The sequence below is a fragment of the Lycium ferocissimum genome, chromosome 11 (genome assembly GCF_029784015.1).
Source record: "Lycium ferocissimum isolate CSIRO_LF1 chromosome 11, AGI_CSIRO_Lferr_CH_V1, whole genome shotgun sequence".
NCBI classification, from domain to species: domain Eukaryota; kingdom Viridiplantae; phylum Streptophyta; class Magnoliopsida; order Solanales; family Solanaceae; genus Lycium; species Lycium ferocissimum.
In genome coordinates, this window is record NC_081352.1 from 6,369,839 (window position 1) to 6,393,248 (window position 23,410).

The window sequence follows — 23,410 nt, forward strand, 5'->3', positions numbered from 1 at the left end:
ATCCATGAAAGCAGCTGACGCATTTGTCAACCCAAATGACATAACAAGAAATTCGAAATGGCCATAACGGGTTCTGAAAGCGGTCTTCGGAATATCAACTTCCTTAACCTTTAACTGATGGTAGCCTGATCTGAGGTCAATCTTGGAATAACATTGGGCACCCTGAAGTTGGTCAAATAAGTCATCTATTCTGGGAAGAGGGTACCTGTTCTTAATGGTGACTTTGTTCAACTGGCGGCAGTCAATACAATTGCGTAAGGAACCATCCTTCTTCCAGACAAATAAAACTGGCGCACCCCAAAGTGAAACACTGAGCCTAATAAATCCCTTGTCAAGAAGGTCTTTCAACTAGGATTTTAACTCTGCTGGAGCCATTGTGTATGGCGGAATAGATATCGGCTGAGTATCAGGAAGTAGATCAATTCCAAAGTCAATCTCCCTGTCAGGAGGGACTCCGGGAAGATCTTCTTAGAAGACTTCTGGAAACTCATTTACAACTGGGATGGACTGGAGGGTTGGAATCTGGGCATCTGAATCCTTGACTCGAACTAGGTGGTAGATATAACCCTTGAAAATCATTTTTCTAGCTTTTAGGTAAGAAATAAATCTACCCCTGGGTACTACAAAATTACTCTCCCATTCTATGACTGGCTCATTAGGAAACTCGAATCTTACAACTTTGGTTCTACAACATACCATGGCATAACATGAAGCTAACCAGTCCATACCCATGATCACATCAAAGTCTACCATCTCTACAGTGCTCGCTAAGTCGAGTTATGGTCCTCGCGGTGATAGACTAAAGCGGGCAACCCCTATAAATACGTCTAGCTATGGTGATTCCCCGGCGGGGTGGACACCTCAAATGGTTCATGCAATTTTTCTGGTTCAATACCAAACTTCTTAGCAACAAAAGGGGTTACATAAGATAAGGTGGATCCTGGGTCAATAAGGGTATATACGTCAAAGTGAAAACTGTTAGTGTACATGTGACCACATCTGCACGAGCTTCTGTGTCCTGAAGGCCTGTTAATGCATACAAACAGTTTCGTCCTCCGCCTGCATTTCCAGACTTAGCTACATTGTGCCCCTGCTGGGCCTGATTATTACGAGGGACTGCTGAATTCGTGGACTGTGCCACGTAACCTCCGGTACCCTGTCTAGCTGATGGACAGTCCTTCTGAAAATGGCCCTTTTGACTACATCTAAAACATGCATCAGTACCCACACGACACTCACCTGAGTGTCTCTTATTACACTTGCCGCATATCGGATGGGTATAAGTCGACTAACCCACACTAGCCTGAGAGTAAGAACTTGATGGCCTGAAATTTTGCTTCTTATTATTTCGGAACTTCGGGACTGGGGCACTTGCTGTAGATGGAGCAGGTCCTGCTGACCTGTTCTTAAAGAACTTTCTATTTCCACTATCGTCCGGTAGACTTGACCCTCTTGTTGAACTCCTTGTCTTTCTCTTTCTGCAAGGCTTCCTCCTCCTTTAGCCTTGTCTCATTCTCTTGTACGAAAGCAACCATCTTGAAAATAGTTATCCCCCCGTTCTGTGCAGCAATATTGGCCCCATCATACAAATAAGAATCCAGACCACCAACAAAGCTCCTCACTCTCGCCCTCATGTCCGGCACCATATGTGGAGCATGCTTAGCCAGATTGACAAACTCCAAGTAGTAGTCCTTAACTGACCTGCCATTTTGTTTAAGTTTCAGGAATTGCTCAGCCTTAGCCTCTCTGACATCTATTGGCATGGAAGTGGTCCAGGAATGCGCTTGTAAATTCATCCCATGTAGCATCAGGTGCATCCTCGCCTCGGGATAATTCCCAAGATTCATACCAAGTGTTAGCAATGCTCTGCAGCTGATGAGCTCCAAAAGTAGCTGTTTCGATTTTCGTAACTGACAAAATCCTGAAGATTTTTTGAATAGCATCAATGTAGTCCTGAGGGTCCTCGTCTTTCTTTGTCCCCGTGAAGACTGGGGGATTCATCCTGAGAAAGTCCTTAGTCTTAGAAGACTCTCCATTATTCCCTGAACTTGACCCAAATTCCTAACGTTGGGCCTGAGCTGCTACCAGTTGTGTGAGCATGTTGATAGCGCTTCTAATATCCCCATCTGAATCACTAGGAGGTGTAACTGTAGGAGCGGTTAGGGCAGTTGTCTGAGTCGGAATGGTCTCTTCGTGAGCTACATCCGCGGTAGCCCTCTGGCTAGTGGTTGTGGTCCTCCTAGTGTATTTTCTTTTTGCAGGCATTTTCTGAAAATACGTACACGCACGAATTAGAAAGGCATCCTGAGAGTACTGCTCTAACTGCACGATCTAGAGTATGAAAGAAGTGAGACAATCCTAAATGTCTTGGTGGTCAACTGTTTATATGTGTGGGGCCCTCAAACATATAAAAGTAACCCCACTGGACACGGTTTCATAGAATCCCTAAAGACATTTGAACCTAGGCTCTGATACCAAGCTTTGTCACACCCCGAACCATGGCCTGGGCGAAACACGGCACTCGGTGCCTTACTGCATGTGACCGAGCGAACCACATGGCTTGCTGAATCATCATAAGGCATAACATGAGCGGAATATAACGTGAATGCATGAATGAGCCTTTATAAAATGTAACAAGTCATGATACTTAATAAAAATACTTGTTTAAACATGAGTGCGAAAATAACATGAATGAGCCAAAAATGGCTATACGACTCTGAAAGTCTGACATAACATAACTGACTTGTCCAGTCTATGAAATCTCTAACATAAGTCTGAACATGAAAACATACCCGCTAGGACACGGCAAAGATACCTTTAAATGCACATCTTATCATGAAAATAAATAAATAATAAATGTCTAAACCCGGTAAGAGATGGGGCTCACCTAAAAGCTGATAAGTGCAAAGTCCTACTAAGCAGATGCGTCGTCTTGTAAATCGGTACCTGCATCGTAAAATGCAGGCCCCCAAGCAATAAAAGGGGACGTCAGCGCATTGAATGAACTGGTATGTAAAGCAACTGAAAGAAAGAACATGGGACATGGAATAACATGATAAAAAGTGAAACTGAAAACCTGGACATGAACATGAGCATGAATATATATATATATATATATATAACATGAGTAAAACATGGTAAGTAGGAAGAGCATTTCATAAACCGACAACATGATATCACCACGTAGGTACGTGGAGTCTGGTACCTCGCCGGACCAGTAGAGCCCCCATACCTTGCCAGGGTATAAGGTGTAACGTGCCTGATGGATCCATTCAGCGAAAAATTAAGATCGTCCTAATTGGGCGGAGCGATCCTTATCCTACGATGGCTATGTAGTTTCAAGCTATCTGAGCCTTCTCGGTAATTTTTGCAACTCCCAAAAACATGGACATGATATAGTTGGCTAAGAAGCCCTTGATTTTCGTGACATAACTTGCAAACATGTTTTCATGAAAGCATGACTTTTATTTAGCATGTATGTATCTTGTATCATGGCATGAGAGTAATTATATAATATAATTGCATGAAAACTTGTAAGACATGTAGTATATTTCTTGAAAATATCATAATAGCTATAACTTGTATGTAAGAACCCATAGGATGCAAAGCATGGGTTTTTCATAGATTAGGACAGATTCTCAATAATCATAAGGAATTATCAAGAACTTCAATGAAGAATTACTAACAATTTCATACATAATATAATCATGGGACATGGGCCTAGGGTTATCATGATCATGGTCAAAACCTAGTTTTCGTATAACTTCATAATTTATGGAAGAAGGGCGTGGGGAAGAACAATGATGTTCCCACACATAGATAGAAACTCTACATACCTGTAAACGCTCCAATCCAACAAACTAAACTACTTCTCTGACGAAGAGCACCAAAACTCTAGCTTTGAATCGCTTGAGATGGATTTACCTTGGAAATCCAATGTTTTGGTTGAAGAATCATGTTACAATTCATGAATTAATGTCTTAATTATTTAGGAATCGTTAGAGCGATCTTACCTTGACGTGGGAGGATGAGGAGATGAGGAAAATGGCTACTTAGGGCTTTAGAACGAAGTTGGAATATCTGATAAATGAAATTTCGAGTTAAGTGTTCAATTTATAGCATGGGGCATTTTGGACCCCCTGGCTCGCCGAGCGCGGTCTATGGCTTGCCCCTACCTCGATTTGGACTGAGCTTGGCAAGCTCCCTTGTCCATTTTACACTTAGATGATTTTCTTGATCCTTTCCCAGTTTTGGACACCTACCTCGCCGAGCGCGGTCCAAGGTGAGCCCTTGCCTCGCTTTGGGGCTAGCTCGTCGAGCTCCCCTGTCAATTTTACACTCAGTCGACAGTGTTCAGTAAAATGGTCATAACTCCTAGCACAAACCGCCGTTTGGGCTCTACAATATACCGTTGGAAAGGTATTTTTCATGTTTTAAGTTTTCTCAAATTATCAACCTATTTTCCATAAATTGGGCTGGAAGGCACATGTATCGAAAACTTAGTCGATTCTACCGAATCTTAAGGACGTCTCTATTAGCCATTTTGAGACGATCATATCTCCTTGGTCCAAACTCCAAATTGGCCTGGTCTTTATATGCCTGAAAAGAAATTTCTACGTACTACAACTTTCATTAGGAACCTTTTCCAAATTCTCAATTAATCAAGGGGTTATGGGTGCCCGAAGTCGGCTTGTCAACCACTTTCGTAATACGTACAAACTTTCAAATTTTTCGCTAAAACTCTAACAATACGAGTCTAACCTTAGTTCTAAGATACGGGGTGTAACAGCAGTACCCAGTATTGTGCAGACTTTCTTCTTTCTCGGAGGCATCGCTGAAAATTAAACAAGGAAAGATTAGATAGTTGCATTCTCAACTTGGTTCTATCGCACGATTTAGATCATGAAGAAAAGTGACTTCCTAACTGCCCTGTAGCCTCCTGGCTATATATATGGTGCACGACATACTGATAACCAGGACTCTACTGGACACGGCTCATAGACATCCCTAGGACTGACCTGCTCTGATACCAAGTTTGTCACACCCCGACGAGGAGCATGACGGGCACCGACCTATAGGCCGGATACCACCTGGCATAACAGTTACCATGATTATCATATAACCATTATTCGATATAAAATGGCTCAAAGGACACCTGCACGCAAAAAAGGCCCAAATACAGAAATATGCAATGATCCAACATATATATATATATACACACACGTACACATAAGCAAGCCGACAATGCTGCAATAATATCATAAATGTCATAAAGCCGGCAAGTCTATCAGGAGAATATCAAAAACCAAAGCAAGGCTGACGAGGTCGTACATAATATCTACATATACCCAAAATGTCTATGCGCCTCTAAGAACGAGGATAGCAAAAGCATAATAGTCAGGACAGGGCCCCGACGTTCCCATAACATATGAACATATATCACGATAACATAAGTATACCAAAAGATAGCAAGTCCGGAGTAGTGGAACTTGCTGACACCGCTGAAACTGGAAGTCTTACTATTGTGGAGGTCCTCCGCTACGCCTGTCAGGACCTGCAGTACGAAATGCAGCGTCCCGTAGGATAGGACGTCAGTATGGATAAAAGTACTGAGTATGTAAGGAAGGAAACAATAACATAAGTAAGACGTAAATATAGAAGGATAGAAGTAACCTGAGCTATCTGAGAATGTACAATATGCAATGCATGAGTTTAAAAACCATATGCAAGTATATACATATAGTAGCATCACCATCGTATCATCATCATCATCATCATGTCATCATCATCCGGCGTCTGGGGCATCCCACGTCCGGGGTATATCATAACATGCCCACTGCAGTAGTGTGCACATCTAATTGCCTGCCCGGACGCGGCACGGTGTAGTAAAATATTGCAATACACACACACATATACACAATGCATAAGGATCCAATGGACTAACATCGGGCCTTTCGGAGTGAAGTAAGGTCGATAACCTCCGAATAACGTTATGGAAACTCATATCAATATCAAGAAACCATTTAGTGAAGGTAATTTATCATAACTAGAATCAATCAGATAATTAAGGCATTAAACTTTGAATCACAAAGCATAGGAATGGAGTGAATTATTATGGAACACTCGTGTTCATGTTCTAGTTGGATTCGTGCCAAAGAAAGAGGTAAACGATCACCTTACATAACTTAAATTGTTGATCCGCTACTTGAAGGAATTCCTCATTCCGAAGACTGATTGTCCCTTGCCCATATATGGCGATATATGACCTTAGTTAGGCCTTAATTGTTTATATACAAACGCATATGTGATGTATCTTTGAGACTATTTAATTTGAGGTTAAGGGAATTCAGGCAGCATTTCCTCAGTTTATGCTACGTTCCCATGATCACAATAACAACAAAACCAACATCAAAGGCATTTGATCTAATTCCATCAACAACATCCCATAAGAGGGTTATGCCATCTTTTTCCATACGCGACAATCTAACAATTATAACTTTGAATTATCGGAATTTATTGGTAATAGAGAAGGAATCTTTACCTCAATTGACTAAGTTGACTCTTAGTACCAATTTGGATTCAAGGTTTCCACCTTAACACAACGATACCAAGATTGAATTGAAGCCTACAAGGTTATACGCACTTCCCTAGCTTAATTGACGCTAGATTTCAACAAGTATCGTAAAGATTGATGTAGAAACTTTGGGAGAATATATGTATCTATGGTGAAGCTTCCAGACCTTGAAATATGATGAAAATAACAAGGGAGGGGCTATTTATACTTGTGAAAGTCGGTGGGCACCGACTCAACTCGACGTGCACATCGACGGACCGTCAACATGTCGACGGTTCGTCAATGTGCAACCGTCGAATTGCAAGAAAAGTCGTACAATTTTGTACGAGCCGCATCTTCCACCTCACATCTCGAATTTACGATCTGTCAATTGCATTGGAAAGAAGACTCTCTGAACTTCAATTTACATAGTTATGCGTTCCATAACTCCTTATATACTAGGAGATATACCTCCCCAAAGTTGGACTAAAATTTTTGTCCAAAATTCTATCAAATCTTCCCCAAGTTTCGACAAACTTAGTTTCTTCGAGTCCCTTGATCCTGGAGCCTTTGGATACATGTTTAACACTTGTTAAAAGTCTTCCTTGACCTCTTGAGATTTCCATGGCCTCTCCGTGATTTTGTCGAGGAATACGTAACGTACTTAGTTTCTTGAAGGGCGAGATGTAACAGATAAAGATGGCGTAGTATCTACTAAAGTAGTAAACCAATCTACATGTAATAGTTTAGCTACTCTTGGCAATCTGTGTGTAACCTCTACTATCGATGGAGCTCCCGAATGTCCATCTAATGTAATTCTCTAGTATTAATAATAGTATTTCCTTTATCCAAAAAAAAAAAAAAGACTCTCCAGAATAAGCAAAGGCAGGTTGAGCAAATTAGAAGAGTGGTTGTCCAGAAGATAAGAAGATAATGTGCCAGGTAGAGATTTTTATATTGTTAAGCAATTAATAATATCTTCCTAAATATCATAAGATTAGCATATTTTATTACAAATTTGGCACATATACACACTTGGGTGATCAACTACAAACAGTGCAAGCAAACACCTTAGGAACTAATGTGATCAAAGTATGTTGGAAGCCACCTTATGGTGGATGGGTAAAATGCTATACTGATGGGGCTTCTAGAAATAAACCTGAAAGAGGATCATGGGGTTCCTGTGTGAGTAATAAAGTTGGACATCTAATGGGACATCTAATAGCTGCTAAAGCAAAAGAGATGGCTGATTCTCATTGCACTAATACCTAGGCAAAAGCTATATCAATAGTACAAGCACTAAGATATATGGAAAAAAGGCATTTTCAGCAGGTGATAATTAAGACAGATTCTTTACTATTAAAGAATATCATTCTCAGAACCTGGGAAGTCCCTTAGCGAGTGATTGAAATGGTAGAGGAAATTTGTAGCTTAATGGACAACAAAACTGTCAGGCGATACACATAATGAGAGAAGGAAACACGCTGGCAGATCATGTCGAAAATGTTGCACTAGATGATGGAGAAGTACCTGTAGAATCTTTCCAGAAGATTGGAAGTCAAGGGAGAAGATTGATTAACAATGATAAGCTACAATTACCTTATTTGAGAAGCAAATTATGCAAGAATTGAAGGAATATGCTTAGGGAAGGAGATTTCGTATTTTCCTATTCAGGTCCTGATAAGGAAGTAGAGCATGGAAGATAAGTTTCTCTAACATAAGCTACCATTTTTTTTTTTTTTTTTTGCAGGAACAATACACATGAATACAAAGGACAAGTAAATACACTATATGGACAAAACAAAAAATAGGAAAAAGAACACAATCAAGGATACATACAGTTAGGAAAGCAACAATAAGCAGAACATGAAATCCAAGAAGGTGAAACACCAAGCAAATAATCTTACTTTGATTAGTTCGTAGAAATGAATCAGTGGGTGGTATTAGTGTCATTGTCATCCTACTGAATCAAATCTACTAAACTATCAAATACATATGACTTTAATACTAAGCCTCACTGGGAAATATAACTGGAAAAGGAAAAACTACAAGCTTCAATACCATACAAGAGCACAACAAGAAGGAAAGGAAAATAAAGAGACAACACAAGCAGCAACAACAAAGGAAACATTCAAGCACATACAATCACACTGCGATACAGGAACACCACACAAGTTTGAACAAAGTCACAAAGAATTCAACAGAGACACTAGTGAAATTACCAGAATCGATGGATCTTCAGATCCGTTATGAATATCAGCAGGAAGTTACAACCCCCAAACGCTATTTTCAACAGCATCGGGTTCAAAATCAAATCCACATACCAAGAGAAACGGACTGCAATTTTGAATTGGACTTCCTGAAGCTCCGACATCGCAACATCAGGAGGAAAGGATTGGAACTGCAAGACTGAAGAGGGGTTTCTAAATTAGGGCTTAAATTCATTTCGTTACTTTCTAGAATATGATTTTCTTTATTATTTTCTAGAATATGCTTTTATTTATTGTTTTGCAAGACATTTTATTTAAATAATTAATAAAATAGCCTCACCGAGGCCGTAATTTAAGAAAATTAAAAATCTCCACGATTGACCCCTCAAAAACCTTTGTCGGCAAATCTACTTTCCTCAAAATCTAGTGAGCTTGATTTATTAAGGCCTTTCGGAATCTATATCAACGCATACAGTCTTGGAGTTGTATTTGTTCGCTCAACCTAATTGTATTTATTTGTTCGCTCAACCTAATTGTATCTACACATACAATTCCGATTGTATTTGTTTGCTCTAATTGGATGTATCAATGCATACAGTCTTGGAGTTGTATATCTGTTCACTTGAAGCTATATGTGTTCGCTCAACCTAGTTTTATCAACACATACAATTTCGTTGGATATATTGTATTAGCACATACACCACACTTCAATACATTTTACAATCATCACCCCAAAGCGCCACACATACAATCGACATGCGTACAAACGTATACTTTACATGCATACAACATACACTTGTATTTCTTGAGTGTATGCACCATGTATGTAAGAAATGGACTTTTGATACATGTCTGTACCATTTATGCACGATATTGGATGTATACGTCCTTTTTGTTTTGACTGCATTTTGGTGAATGTATCATTGTTGCTACATGAGTATGATTGAACTGATTGAACTCATGAATTCAAGTATTTTCTTTTTGAGTGTATACATGAACCCAACAACTACATCGCCGGCGACGGTCATGATTTATGGTCAAGCTTAGATCAACAACGAGTTCGAGCGATTTGTTGCTGAAATTTTTTATTTGGGTGTTGTTTGATCTGACAATAGGAGCAGCTGTTGAATCAAAGTGGTGAGTGACAAATTTGAATTCTTGGTTGTACGGTTCTTAGAAAATTTTATAAACAAAGAATGATGAAATGAGTCTCTTCAATTTGATGATTGTTGGTTTGAAGTTAGGAAACAAGTATTGAACTGATTTCAATACATAGTTGTTGTCAGTTGATCGAATTTGAGCAAAAAATAAAATAAATTGAATCCGCCGTTGATGAGAAAGCTTTGAAGCATGAGTTCAAAAATTTGGATTTGTTTTTCCTTCGACGCACAATGTTGCTCAGCCGGAGCACCACCAGATATGCATTCACCGGAGGAAGAGGAATTGGATTTTGCCATCGCCGGAGAAAGAAACGCTGAACCAATGGCGTTTTGGTGTTTGGATGGAAGAAGAATTGAAAATTCGCTATAAAACTCAAATGGCAGCTATGAATGATAATTTTTGAAGATGTATTTTTATACGGAAAAGGGTCACAAATGCCCTTAACGTAATAGAAAATATTTAAAAATGTTGTCTTTCCACTGTTGGATCAAATTTGCCTTTCCTTCCAACTATTTGGATAAAAAAATGCCCTCAACGTATTAGAAATGACTCAAAAAATGCCCTTTTCACTCATTGGATCAAATTTATCCCTAATATTATTTTATGCTTAAAATTATCTCTTTTATTAATGACACAATTATATGACATTTAATTAAACATTTGGCCTCTTTTAATCATACTTGCTGCACAATTTGTTTGTTTCGAAAATATAGATCCTCACTTCCATCATATAAATTCTTGTTAATTTACTTCTATCTTGATTGTTTAAATTTTGTTAAAGTAGCTTTATAAATGTTACAGGATATCCCGATTGATCTAAAGTGTGGAAAATAAATACTGTGCTGTTTCGATATATAAAAATTATTTAAGATTCCAGTTCAATTAATTTGAATATGGACTGTAAAAAAACAAATGAGTTGTGGAATTTGTCAAACAAATTTTGAACTAAAAGAGAATTTGGTACATATCACCACATGTAACTAAGTTTACCCAAATGCTCAGTTTGTTTTGTTAAGCTACATGCACTAATTAGGAAAGGACCCTTGATCTTGACCACCAACACAAAGAAAAAGTCATTTTCTTTCGTTTTATTCTAGCCTACTGTACTTACTAATACAAGAATTTGTTTACGCATAAAAATGTACGGGTGACATCTTCCCAACTCTTGGTGCAATTTAAACGTCACATATTTTATTAAAATTTAATTAAACGTCATATAATTGTGTCGTTAATAAAAGGGATAATTTTAAGCATAAAAATAATAGTATTAGGGATAAATTTAATCCAATAAGTGGAAAATGGCATTTTTGAGCCATTTCTAAATAGGTGGAATGAAGGGCAAATTTGATCCATGGGTGGAAGGAGGCCACGTTTGAACCATTTTCCAATACGTTAAGGACATTTTTGACCCTTTTCTAATTTATGTATGATAAATACAATGTATAAATTAGTTACATGCCTGAGGAATGGAGGTGGAGTATGATGGTTCCTTTGTACAAGAACAAGGGTAATATTCAAAATTCCAACAACTATAGAGGGATCAAGCTGCTAAGCCATACTATGAAAGTGTGGGAAAGGGTGGTGGAGATGAGGGTGAGAAGAGGCATGTCCATTTCAGAGAACCATTTCGGATTCATGCCGGGGCGCTCGACTACAGAAGCCATTCATCTTGTGAGGAGACTGGTGGAGCAGTATAGGGAGAGGAAGAAGGACTTGCACATGGTTTTCATCGACCTAGAAAAGGCTTACGACAAAGTGTCAAGAGAGGATTTATGGAGGTGCTTGGTAGGGGTGGGCGTTCGGGCCATCGGATTGGATATGAAATTTTCGGTTTGGATATTCAATTTTCGGATTGAAGAAATTACAATCCAAATCCAATCCAAATAAGTTCGGATTGGATTGGATATTTTAAGTTCGGTTTCGGATTATTCGGTTTGGATATTTCGGAGTTTCGCATTTTACTCTTGAGACTTAAGGCAAACTTATTAGGAACGAAATTCATGTGTTACTCTTGAGACTTAAGGAAAATTTATTAGAAACGAAATTCATGTGTTAGTTCCACAGAGGTAAATCTAATAATAATTGCTTAGATAGGAGGGTATGGAGGACTCAGATTAGGGTAGAAGGCTAGTAGATAGTAACGTTTATCCTTTCATATTAGTAGTCACATTTGTGCTTTGGCTTCTGCTACTATTTGTTATCCCGTACTTTGATTATCTTATTTTATACGTGATAGCTATCGCTCCTTTACAAACTCGCTTCATCATGGCTTAGTCGCTTTAGTTATTTGCATTTCCATATCGCTTTGAATCTCTTGGCCTTATCTCGACCTCTTGTTATGCTTTTATGCTTTTATGCTTTCTATTGAGCCGAGGGTCTTTCTCTTTGTACCGTCCCTACCTTGGTAGGAGTCGGTCTGCGTACACTCTACCCTCCCCAAACCTCACGTTGTGGGACTTCACTGGGTTGTTGTTGTTGTTGTTGTTGTTGTTAGTAAAAAAAAGCCTTCCAGTCCAAATTAGGATTAACAAATCCAAGTCATGTCCAACATAGTAAATCCATATCAAATAAAAGCATTCTGGAAAAGTGGAAATGAATAAAATAAAATCTAAGTAGTCATCTGGAAAAATAACAAAGAACTCTGCCATGGGTGACACTAACGTGAGAGTTTTGAGATTTGAGAAGTAAGAAACCCTATATTATATTTGATTTAGTAGAAAATTATATATTGAACTTAATATTTTAATGGGTAGGGCCTTAGGTACTAATTTATTGGACCTTTAGAAACTAGACTTATTAGTATTGGGCACATATGATATGCGTTGGGCTAGATATAAGGTATAAAAATTTCGGATTTTCGGATATCCAAAAATCCGTAGTACTAAATCCATATCCAATCCGAAATCCATAAATTTTAAAAATAAAATACGAAGTCCAATCCGTAATCCAAATATCCAAACCAAATATTTAAAAAGTTTTCGGATTTCGGTTTAGATTTCGAGTTGGCCCAAACTGTGCCCACCCCTAGTGCTTGGAGGTTAGAGGTGTACCTGTAGCGTACATTAGGGGATCAAGGACATGTATGGGGGAGCCAAGACCAGGGTAAGGACAGTGGGAGGAGACTCGGAGCACTTTCCAGTGGAGATGGGTTTGCACTAGGGATCAACTGTTAGCCCATTTTTATTTGCCTTAGTGATGGATTGTTTGACGCGGCAAATTCAAGGTGAGGTGCCATGGTGTATGTTATTCGCGGATGACATAGTCTTGATTGACGAGACACGCAGCGGAGTGAACGCTAAGCTGGAGGTTTGGAGACAAACTCTGGAGTCTAAAGGGTTCAAGTTGAGTAGGACCAAGACGGTACGGGGGAGTGCAAGTTCAGTGACGTGACACATGAGGCTGGCTTGGAAGTGAGGCTTGGTACTCAAGCCATCCAAAAGAAAGGAAGTTTCAAATATCTTGGGTCTATTATACAAGGAAATGGGGATATTGACGATGATGTCTCACATCGTATTGGTGCAGGCTGGATGAAATAGAGGCAATCGCTTCAGGAGTGCTGTGTGATAAGAAGGTTCCACCAAAACTTAAAGGTAAGTTCTACAAAGTGGTTGTGAGACCGACTTTGTTGTACGCGGCAGAGTGTTGGGCAGTCAAGAACTCTCACGTCCAAAAGATGAAAGTTACGGAAATGAGAATGTTGCGATGAATGTGTGGGCACACCAGGCTAGATAGGATTAGGAATGAAGATAACCGGGATAAAGTGGGAGTGACATCAGTGGAGGACAAGATGCGGGAAGCGAGACTGAGATGGTTTGGGCATGTGAGGAGGAGAGACACAGATGCCCCAGTGCGGAGGTGTGAGAGGTTAGCCATGGATGGTTTCAGAAAAGGTAGAGGTAGGCCGAAGAAGTATTGGGGAGAGATCCTTAGACAGGACATGGCGCAGTTCCAGCTTACCGAGGACATGACCTTAGATAGAAGGTTATGGAGGACTCAGATTAGGGTAGAAGGCTAGTAGGTAGTCGCAAGTTTGATCTATAGTCTATTGTCCTTTGATTCTTGCTACTATGTATTGTTTCTTGTACTTCGATTATCTTATTATCTGTGGTAGCTACTGCTTCCTTTTCTCAGACTGCTCTATCATGATTTTTTCGCTTTCTTTAGTTTCATTTTCATTTTGCTTTGAACTACTTGTGCTTATCTGACCTTTTCTCGTTGTGTTTTCTCTTGAACCGAGGGTCTTTCAGAAACAACCTCCTATTTTCCGAGATAGGGGTAAGGTCTGCATACACTTTACCCTCCCCAGACCCCACACTGTGGGATTTCACTAGGTATGTTTTGTTGTTGTTTTGTTGCCGCATGTAATTTTTCCTTATCGAAATGTTTCAATCTCGTTATTCGTATCCCATATTCACAAGTCAAGATCTATAAGCTCTTAAATCTTTCTCGATCTTGAGACAGGGTTTCGTGGTAAATTTGAAATTTAAACGAGGATGTATCCTTATTTAAGTTTTATATTATCTTTATGTTTAACTATTAAAATTTAAGCTTGAAAGAATATATGAGTGAAATATTTTTGTTAGATTATAATTTTTTTTTTAATCATGTGTCACAAAAAAGAAACTCCATTAAGGATTTTAAATTCGATAATATATTGGATTCTTATTAAAATAATGAACTTGTCAAAATTTTATCCATTACTCTAGTAAAGAGAGATTTGAATTTATATTATGTGATTAAAAAAATTTGACAAAACTGCATTGAACCGACCAAAGTCGATGTAGTTGATCCGGTTTTGATTTTAATAAAACCGTAATAATTAATGAGTACCGGTAACCAGGGACAAAGCCAAAGAGGTGCAAAGGGGTCAATTGAGCCCCCTTCGTTGAAAAGTTATATCTACAAAAGTTGTACTATGTAGATAAGGAAAAATGATTTTTTTGCATATATATAAGTTGATTAATCTCCTCGACATAAGATCCTTTTTTTTTTTAATCCCCTAAATTGAAAAATTCTTATTAGGGAGCGCTTTTCCCAAAAATGAGTCCTACGCGAGGCGAATCCCGATATAATTGAACTTTAATCTGATCAGAATACGGGTGAAAAACGAAAAAAAATTCCCAGCTCAGCTCTGCCACGACCTATAACTAGTATGGATCCAGTAAATGTAGATACATTCATGAATAAGTTAAAGCATCCTTTTAAGTTAATGAATACGATCCAAGTTCCTATATCAGTAAGTACATACGCATGAAAATATATATTCATGTATTTGAATGGTAATTCATTTAATGAGTAGAAAAGAATTATTTCCCAATATGTTATGGCTACTGATGGGCTAGTAGTCATATCAAGAGACACCCACTCCTAGTTTTGTAAACATAAAGAGAGGATAGCGAATATTAAGACTCTAGTTAGGACAAAAGTCCGAACTTAATCTCAGGGTACACACCTTTTCTCATTTTGTGTTGATGAGTTGCTGTAAGCCTAATTCACATATTTCTTATTCTTAATTTTCTATTACTACTTGTGATCTCTTCTACTTTAATTTTCTTGCTATCCTGATGTTATTTCTACTTTTACTTGAGCCGAGGGTCTATCGAAACAGCCTCTACCTGCCAAAATAAGGGCAAGGTCTGCATACACTACTCTACCCTCCCCAAACTCCACATGTGGCCTGCAGTATAAAAATATGTTGTTGTAAGTTGCTGTAAGCCTAAAACCTTGGTAATCTAACATAGTATCCTTGCCTTCTTTTAATTAATCATAGTACTTTGGTTTTCATAGTTCAGCAAGAATCTTAGGGAAAAATTTTCAAAATCCGAGACGATTTAGCAATATTTGCATCTCATAACGGATATAACAAGCAGTTGACAGAATCTAGCTTAAGCCATCTATTCGATGTATACAAATGTAATGGTCAAGCACATAAGCGTTATTGACCTTTCAGCTGAAATTCAACTGTATCAACAAATTCCTTTGTTTTTCGGGTTGGAAATGGAAAATGGAAAATGGTAAAAGGAATAAAAGGCAGTCATTAGCAAGTCCAAGTAACATTTGCACAAGGAACAACTTTCACAACGTGTTTTTCAGTCAACACTTCTCATGGAAAGGAAGAGATGTCAAACAGTTTGTGCCACAGTAGATAATAAACAAAGTGGTTGCAAATAAGTATACTAGAGATACATAACATTCACAAAGTTTAGAAACCAAGGGAGGTACACTGCTTCTTAGCATGTTCTGGTATCAGTTTGTTTAAGAGCTCTGCAGATGCTCCTTTCAACTCTGCAAATGAAATTGCACAAAAATAAGTAACGAAAAAAAGTGCAATTCGTCAAAGTACTGGTAAGGGAATGATTAAACCTTGAGGCCTGAAGTTGAAAAGAGGTGGCAATGGTCGACCATTAGGGAGACGAGTCTTAGGGTCACGGAGCTCATCAAAGAAAGTGTGGGTGCAAGCCTCCAGCTGTAAATAGGAATCAAATAGATCATATAAAAGCTTAATGGACATTTTTTTCTTACAAGTAGAACAAATAGACATTTTCTTGCATGCCATACAAACATGAAAGAAAGGTACTTTGCTCTTCATCATTTTTATGCAATCAAATGACTGTAAAACATCTGACCACATAAGTGACACATTTTTTTTTTCATACATCATTTCATAGAAATATGTTGCATAACAGAAATGATACAAGATCAGGATGCTTTTTTTTAGACAGCGCAACAAGATCAGGGTTCATATCAGCCGTAAATGCAACAACAACAACATACCCAGTGTGATCCCACAAGTGGGTTCTTGGGAGGGTCGGGTGTACGCAGACCTTTCCCCTACCTATGATGGAGTAGAGAGGCTGTTTCCGATAGACCCTTGGCTCATCAGCTGTAAATGCACTTTCCAAAAAATATATCAGCCTAAGAAATTAGAGTATTAATTCTTCAGTTATGAAACAACTGATTTAGAAATGACTTGACCTGTTTGCTAAAGCATTTAAAGGTGTAAAGATGTGAAGCTTATTTTTCTTTTAGTTACTATTAAGGTAGGGTTCTTAGGTAGTTTGGGATAATCAAAGAAGGAAACAGATTGTTCAGGGTTTAGAAACAAATAGGGGAAAAACATCTGTAAGGCAGACCCTTGGCTAACAGAACCTAGTTTTTTCTTCTTTTTTTCCTGGATAAGGAAAAGAACATAGTTGCTTCGATGGGAAATTCTAAACAAGGCCAAGTAATTTATACATCACGAAGTGGTCTTGTTACTGTGACTATGAAGCCCTTAGGTACTCTTGGTCCCCACGATCTAAAAGTGATTCCCAGAGGAAAGACTCCTAAATTAAACTTTCAGAATCACCATCGTTTGTGGGGCAATGTGGTCTGAAGTTTGACCAGGTACTACTGCTTAATATCGTTTCTTGAACTGTCCAATTCATCTAAATTTGCAGCTGAGACATTGCGGGGAAAAAGTTTATACTTACTGCAGTGGACCTCAAATTTGGAGAATACTGGAGAAGCCTTGACACAAGATCCACAGCTTCAGGAGGCATCCGCTTATGAAAAATCTGAGCATAAAAAGAACCGAGGCAATGAGTATATAGGTATGCATGCAATGATCAGCAATTCAGCACTGTATTCTCTATGTAGGAACAACGACCAAGAACCTTACTTTGTGCCAAGGGTGAGCTTTGATCTGTGGGAATTTGAACTCTGTGTAATTTGGATTCATACACTTAATTTCCTCCCGAGTTGGTGTTCCAAGAACCTAGACAATACAAGAATCCAGTAATTGCGTTATGCAATCTGAAGATCATGAAATTAAGTACATCATTACTAGAGTGAAGATACCTTGATTATTTCAACAAGCTGATCAACTCCACTCTCACCAGGAAAGAGGGGCTATCAATAATGAAATGGAAAAAGATTAGAAAGATATCAAGAATTATGAAATTGTTCCTCTGTCTAGAATCAAAGAACACAGTTCTGAAAGAATAAGACCTGCCCAAGAAGCAGTTCAGCAAGGACGCAACCCACAGACCAAATGTCAATAGCAAATGTGTATTCAGTTGCTCCAAATATAAGTTCAGGCGCACGATAGTAACGAGAGCAAATATATGAAATATTTGGCTCGCCTTTGACCTGAAGGATAATAGACAACTTTAGACAGCTGTTACAGAGGAACATGAGGATCAAAATAAACACAAGATTGTGAGCCGAACTCTCCTGATACCCCCAGAGAAAAATAAAGTCGAGAAAAGAATGAAGTGTGGGCTTCTAGGGAAATTGACCAAGTCCAGCTTGATTGACATTAATGAAAAGAAAATTCTATGTTGTGGTAGAATCCCTTTTCGATAATTGTACAGTGTTGAAGGTTACTTGTTTATCATTAGGTTGACAGAAAAACTAGAAGGACCAGAGATTACGTTCATGAAATACATTCTTCAAACATAAGGGAGACTATTTAAACAAAAAGAGCTTTACCTCAGAAATTAAAACAGTACAAACTAAAAGAAAAAGTAGAAAACAAAACTGATTAACAAAACTGATTATTATTATATTATTTCTTGTTACCATTTCAAAAAAAAAAAAAACTGATTATTATAATCCACAATACTTCGAATTCCTAAATAATCAGGGATGGACCATGTAACATTGTTCAACTTCTGTAAAATACTAGTAACTATATCATAAATATAACCATCATGATAGTGTAGACCCATAATCACTTGTCACCAACAAAAGGAATGTGCACAACCACAATTGTTTCCTGATTTATCTGGAAGTGGATGATAGTAGTGCACAACCACAACCACTCATCACAAAAGAAGGTGCACAACCACAATCATTCCTGGTTTATAAGACAAATCGCTCGTACTGAGGATTCCTCTTCTGCATGAAATGAGTAAGTGATAAAAATGAAATACGTTAACTTTTAAGCTGCAATACTGCTGTCACTGAATAAATAAATAGATAGACTTTGTTCTTCATAACTGGAGTTAGTCAACTTTTGAGTAGTCACAAACAAAAACATTACAAGTTACAATTACCAGAACTTTTGCACTCCCAAAATCACAGAGCTTAAGCTGGTGAGTGTGTGGGTTGACCTGCCATAAGAAACTGCAGTAGTTAATATCATAAACCTTTAATAGACAGACTCTTAAGCTTCAAATACAGACCAGTAAATTCTGAGGCTTGATGTCCCTGTGGCAGACTCCTATACCGTGTATGTAAGCCAAAGCTCTGAAAATCTGAAAATTGATTTGCAACAAAATATCTTTAAGGTACTTGTAACAAAAAACCTTACTAACAATCCCGAGCTGCAACGACTATAAAAAAATAAAACAAATCAAGCTGCAACAACTATCACATAAGTTTTGCTATAGACCATGAATTTGCTTTCAATTTAAAATGGAAAACCTGATATGTATACAGCTTGACATAAATCATAGGCATCCGCTGGTTTGCTTTGCTGTAATGCCTCAACACACGGTAGACAGTCTCAGGTACATATTCAAGAACCAAATTTAGATAAAGCTCATCCTTTTCCGTGGTTGAAAAGAAGCAGTGTCTCAGTGAAACAACATTAGGATGATCAAGAAGGCGTATTGTTTGCAATTCCCGATTCTTGTATCTCTTATCCTGTAAAACCTTTTTTATTGCCACAGTTTCTCCAGTTTCAAGGCATTTGGCCTGCAAAAATTCAAACACGGTTTCCAAATCATTAACAAACTTGGACTTATAAATAAAATCTGCTAGACAAGTTCTGCATAAATACAAAAGAGTATTTTATATTTCCCCAACCCTTTGTGTACAATAAACCTTAATAAACGGTGGTCATCATCTGTATAATATAAACAGTTTGTACCTGGAACACAATTCCAAAGGAACCCTGTCCAACAACACGCTCGGCCATGTAACTAATGGTCTGAAAGCCAAAAGAGAATAAATTAGTACAAAAAACTTTTAACAACACAGAAAGACGTTAAAGAAAAACGCATAAAAGGAAACGTCAAATATTAATAGAGAAGTAAGATGGCACGATAATACTGGGTTAGTCACAGAGACATGATAAATTATGAGCGTTGAGTGGGTTAGTGCCAATTCTACTTAATTTCTGTATTCCCTAGTACAAGTTGTCCTCTGAGAAATATTGATCTAGACTTATGTGTCCAAAAAATCTCAAAATTATTTGCACCCTTCCAATTCTCATATTGATTCATCTCATTATGTGCGAGTTTTGTACATCACTTGCAATTATTTGGTAATTCTCCAATTTGGAGAAATCTACAGCAACATACCGAGTGTGTCACACAAGTGGGGTCTGGGGAGGGTGGGGTGTATGCAGACCTTACCCATACATTTGTGGGGCACAGAGGTTGTTTCCGATAGACCCTCGGCTATTCCAACATTGAATCACAGAAAAGATTCTAATTTTTTTTCCTTCCCAAGAAAAAATGTATCAAAACTTTACAAGCATCAAGAAAAGGTAGATTTAACTGATTTCATGCAATAACGTATTAAAAAAAGAAGGAAATTAACTGATTTCATGCTATCGCAACTTACCAATTGTGCTAGATTTACCCCCCTCGCGCAATTCCCGTTCTCCAGGACAGTCGAAACGGAATTGTTGGATGTAACTAACCAGGCAGGATAAAATCAGGACCAAAGAGAAGGACAGAAGATATCTCTAATGCACAGCTTACCGAAACGTCATCTAAACTTTACAAGCATGCTACTAACATAACTAATTCACTACTAATATATTTGAATAAGAATTCTTGTTTTCTAAAACTTAAACCAGATAAATATATACTATAAATTCAAACAAAGAAGAAAAAATGGAGTGTTTCTTTTGTTTTGGTTTCACACCCGGTGTCGGGTACCCGCTTTGGGGTCCGACTAATTCTGATTCGCGCAGGGAAGTCCTAACTATGTGGGATAAAGCACTCTCCACTAAAGGCGACTCAATTCCTAGGGATTGAACCTAAGACCTTTGGTTAATGATGGAGGGGTAATTACCACACCGACACAACCTTTGGTGGTAAATTGGAGTCTTCCTAAACTATTTGCCCCTCTGTTAGGGTGTGCAACAAATGTCTACCGCCGAATAAATAGCTCTATGTACGAAAGAATGGGATTAACTAGAAAATGACAAGATTTCTACAATACATTTTATCGCTGCTTTGAGGATAAACGTTAGATATGTATATGTCGCATACATGTTCCGCCTTACTCTTTTTTTTTTTTTTTTTTTTTTTTTTTTCGAGAAAAGGTAAGTAAACCCCCCCCCCCCCCTCTTATTCACCTCAACATCTATACGTGTTGTCTCCTTTACATTCTATGATAATAAGGTAAGTATCTAGCTCTAGATCAATGAAATGGAATGAGCTAACCCTCTAAAAGCATAGATGAGATATTCAGTCAATAATGTAGTGCACATAAGATGCAGGGGAAAAGATAGGGGAGCAAGAGCTAACTTTACTTTCTGATATTCAGACCAAAAAGGAAACTATTACACCGAGAATTGCTCATTGAATCTATAGATCAATTCAAATTTTAGCTTTGATCTAATATTATTTTCCGAATTCCTAAGACAAAAAGAGACTAATGCAAAGAGATTTGTTGCTCACCTCAAGTGTTGGCCATTTTTATTTTTATTTTTATTTTATCTTTTATCTTCAATGATAAACTCTTTATCCTCATAATTTGTAGTACTCATGAAATAAATATTAAAACCATTAGAAGATATTAGTCATGTACAGTATAACGCAATTAACAAGTGTAATTAACATATTCTAGAGCTTGAACCCAATATTTGAAAACTGAACAATCAAATGATTAAAAACTCTTACCTGCTTAGGCTCACCATTTTTCCCCCCAATAGTTGTCACAATGATGTGGCCTTTTTCTGTTCCATTTCCATCAACTACAGCTGCTTCCATTTCCTATCACACGTGAAACTGGCTAAGATAAAGCAAATGCACACAAGGAAAACATGTTTAGACGAACAGACCAGAATATGCAGTCCTCTTCCCAAAACCAACCTTTTCTGCTTTATCATCTCTGATCTTCATTTCATTTATTTCTTCAGGAAGTTTGTCGACAAGCATCACATCAGTTTGAGGTTTTCCACCTGCCGAAGGCATTATAGCACCAGATGCCATATCAGGAACAAAGATAAGCACTTGCTTATGGTACCAATCAATGGGCACAACTCGAATAACAGATCATCAGCTTCCAAAAACCTGGGATGCAACGATATACGAAATTAGAAAAGATGCATGTGATACTATATCTGCGTTTCAGAGTGGTGTCATAATTTCTGAACCAAGAAATGGCATACACATTCGTACAACATTGACCTGAAATGACCAGAATAGAGCCATAGCCACATTCTGCTGAGTAAGAACACATAGTAAGTATTGCAGACATAGTACTGCTAGGTTTGGTTATTTAATGTTTTTGTCATCTCAATGGTAAATAATGACTTGTGTGCATAAACGATTTATTATATCATTACAGAGAAGTTTGTGCAAAGAAAATTTCAGTGCCATTGCTGGCAAAGCTGAAGCAGAATTCAGTATTATCTTAACTCACACAGCTTATCCCTTGATTGAACATTGACGCGAGGAGCAATATGATTGAACCAAAAAAAAAAAAAAAAAAGGAAATTATTCGGGCTAAAATAGTTCCTTGTCTTCTACTGAAAAAAACGCCCAATAACATAACAATGATAGATCTTCTCCAGACCTTGAGAGGACCCCAAAAGAATTTTAGCACACCAACACTTGTTAGAGAACACAGATTTTCGAGATCTCAGTCTGCAAATTGCATACCACTTTCTCTTTATGCTTCAGAATTTAATTAACTTACGAAATGCAATAGACAGTATGGTTCCCTCACCAACCTCTCCACCCATCCAGCCTCACAGCCCCTGAAAGTTCCTGATCACATTTTCAGCCATTCAATGAAAATACAATAGACAGGTACTTTCAGTTCAATAAACCAAAACAGACGTAATTACCCCTTCCATGTTAGTGATCATCAATGCTTCTCTTCTGATATTGACCACATAATATGTGCAGTCTTTCACTTCTTGATTTATGGCGTCCTCCTGAATCCCCCTTTTCATTTTCAAAAGAATGCTTCAATACTTAGTCATTCTTGAGCTTACCTCGCTTTGTTTCACCCTCACTTGCTGAAGAACCTTCACTAGCTCCCTGACAAAGTCCCCAAAACTTCAATTTAGTTTAAACAAGCTAACTATCTCCTAGCCATTCTTGAGCTTAAGAGCCCTCTCTTTGTTCCAGATGGCAAACATGAAGGAAAGGCTGCAAGAAAATCATGGAAGACGGCACCTTCCTACTATCAGGATACAGTTGCAGAATGCTAAAAGATCGTATATCACCCACCGTCAACAGGAAATGCTCAAGACCATTTTATGATCTTCTTGACCCAAACGCAGCCAGGGAAACCCTGACTGCATCTTCACATG

At 38.1% G+C, this 23,410-nt stretch overlaps 1 protein-coding gene and 1 long non-coding RNA gene across 2 annotated transcripts; both read right to left on the reverse strand.

The window, feature by feature from the left end:
- Positions 1–5,245: 5,245 nt before the first annotated feature.
- LOC132036312 (uncharacterized) lies at positions 5,246–9,108 on the reverse strand. The gene is made up of 3 exons (XR_009409558.1): positions 8,776–9,108; positions 7,936–8,083; positions 5,246–5,554 (listed from the first exon to the last, which is right to left on the reverse strand). It is a non-coding gene; the product is annotated as an uncharacterized LOC132036312 (long non-coding RNA).
- A 6,889-nt stretch (positions 9,109–15,997) lies between these two features.
- LOC132037885 (shaggy-related protein kinase epsilon) lies at positions 15,998–22,186 on the reverse strand. Its single transcript, XM_059428523.1, has 12 exons — positions 21,960–22,186; positions 21,768–21,860; positions 19,781–19,840; positions 19,333–19,605; positions 19,092–19,163; positions 18,963–19,019; positions 17,914–18,054; positions 17,764–17,814; positions 17,585–17,680; positions 17,397–17,480; positions 16,288–16,390; positions 15,998–16,209 (listed from the first exon to the last, which is right to left on the reverse strand). The coding sequence occupies exons 1-12, from the start codon at positions 22,077–22,079 to the stop codon at positions 16,127–16,129; spliced, it is 1,233 nt and encodes a 410-aa protein (XP_059284506.1). The 5' UTR covers positions 22,080–22,186; the 3' UTR covers positions 15,998–16,126.
- Positions 22,187–23,410: the final 1,224 nt, after the last annotated feature.

Excerpts from the sequence above, each read along its gene's own strand:
- LOC132037885 (XM_059428523.1), bottom strand. The coding sequence starts at position 22,079 with ATGGCATCTGGTGCTATAATGCCTTCGGCAGGTGGAAAACCTCAAACT. Across the intron at positions 19,020-19,091 it reads TCAAGCCTCAGAATTTACTG|GTCAACCCACACACTCACCA; the intron begins GTCTGTATTTGA and ends TTCTTATGGCAG. Across the intron at positions 17,681-17,763 it reads AGCTTGTTGAAATAATCAAG|GTTCTTGGAACACCAACTCG; the intron begins GTATCTTCACTC and ends TGTATTGTCTAG.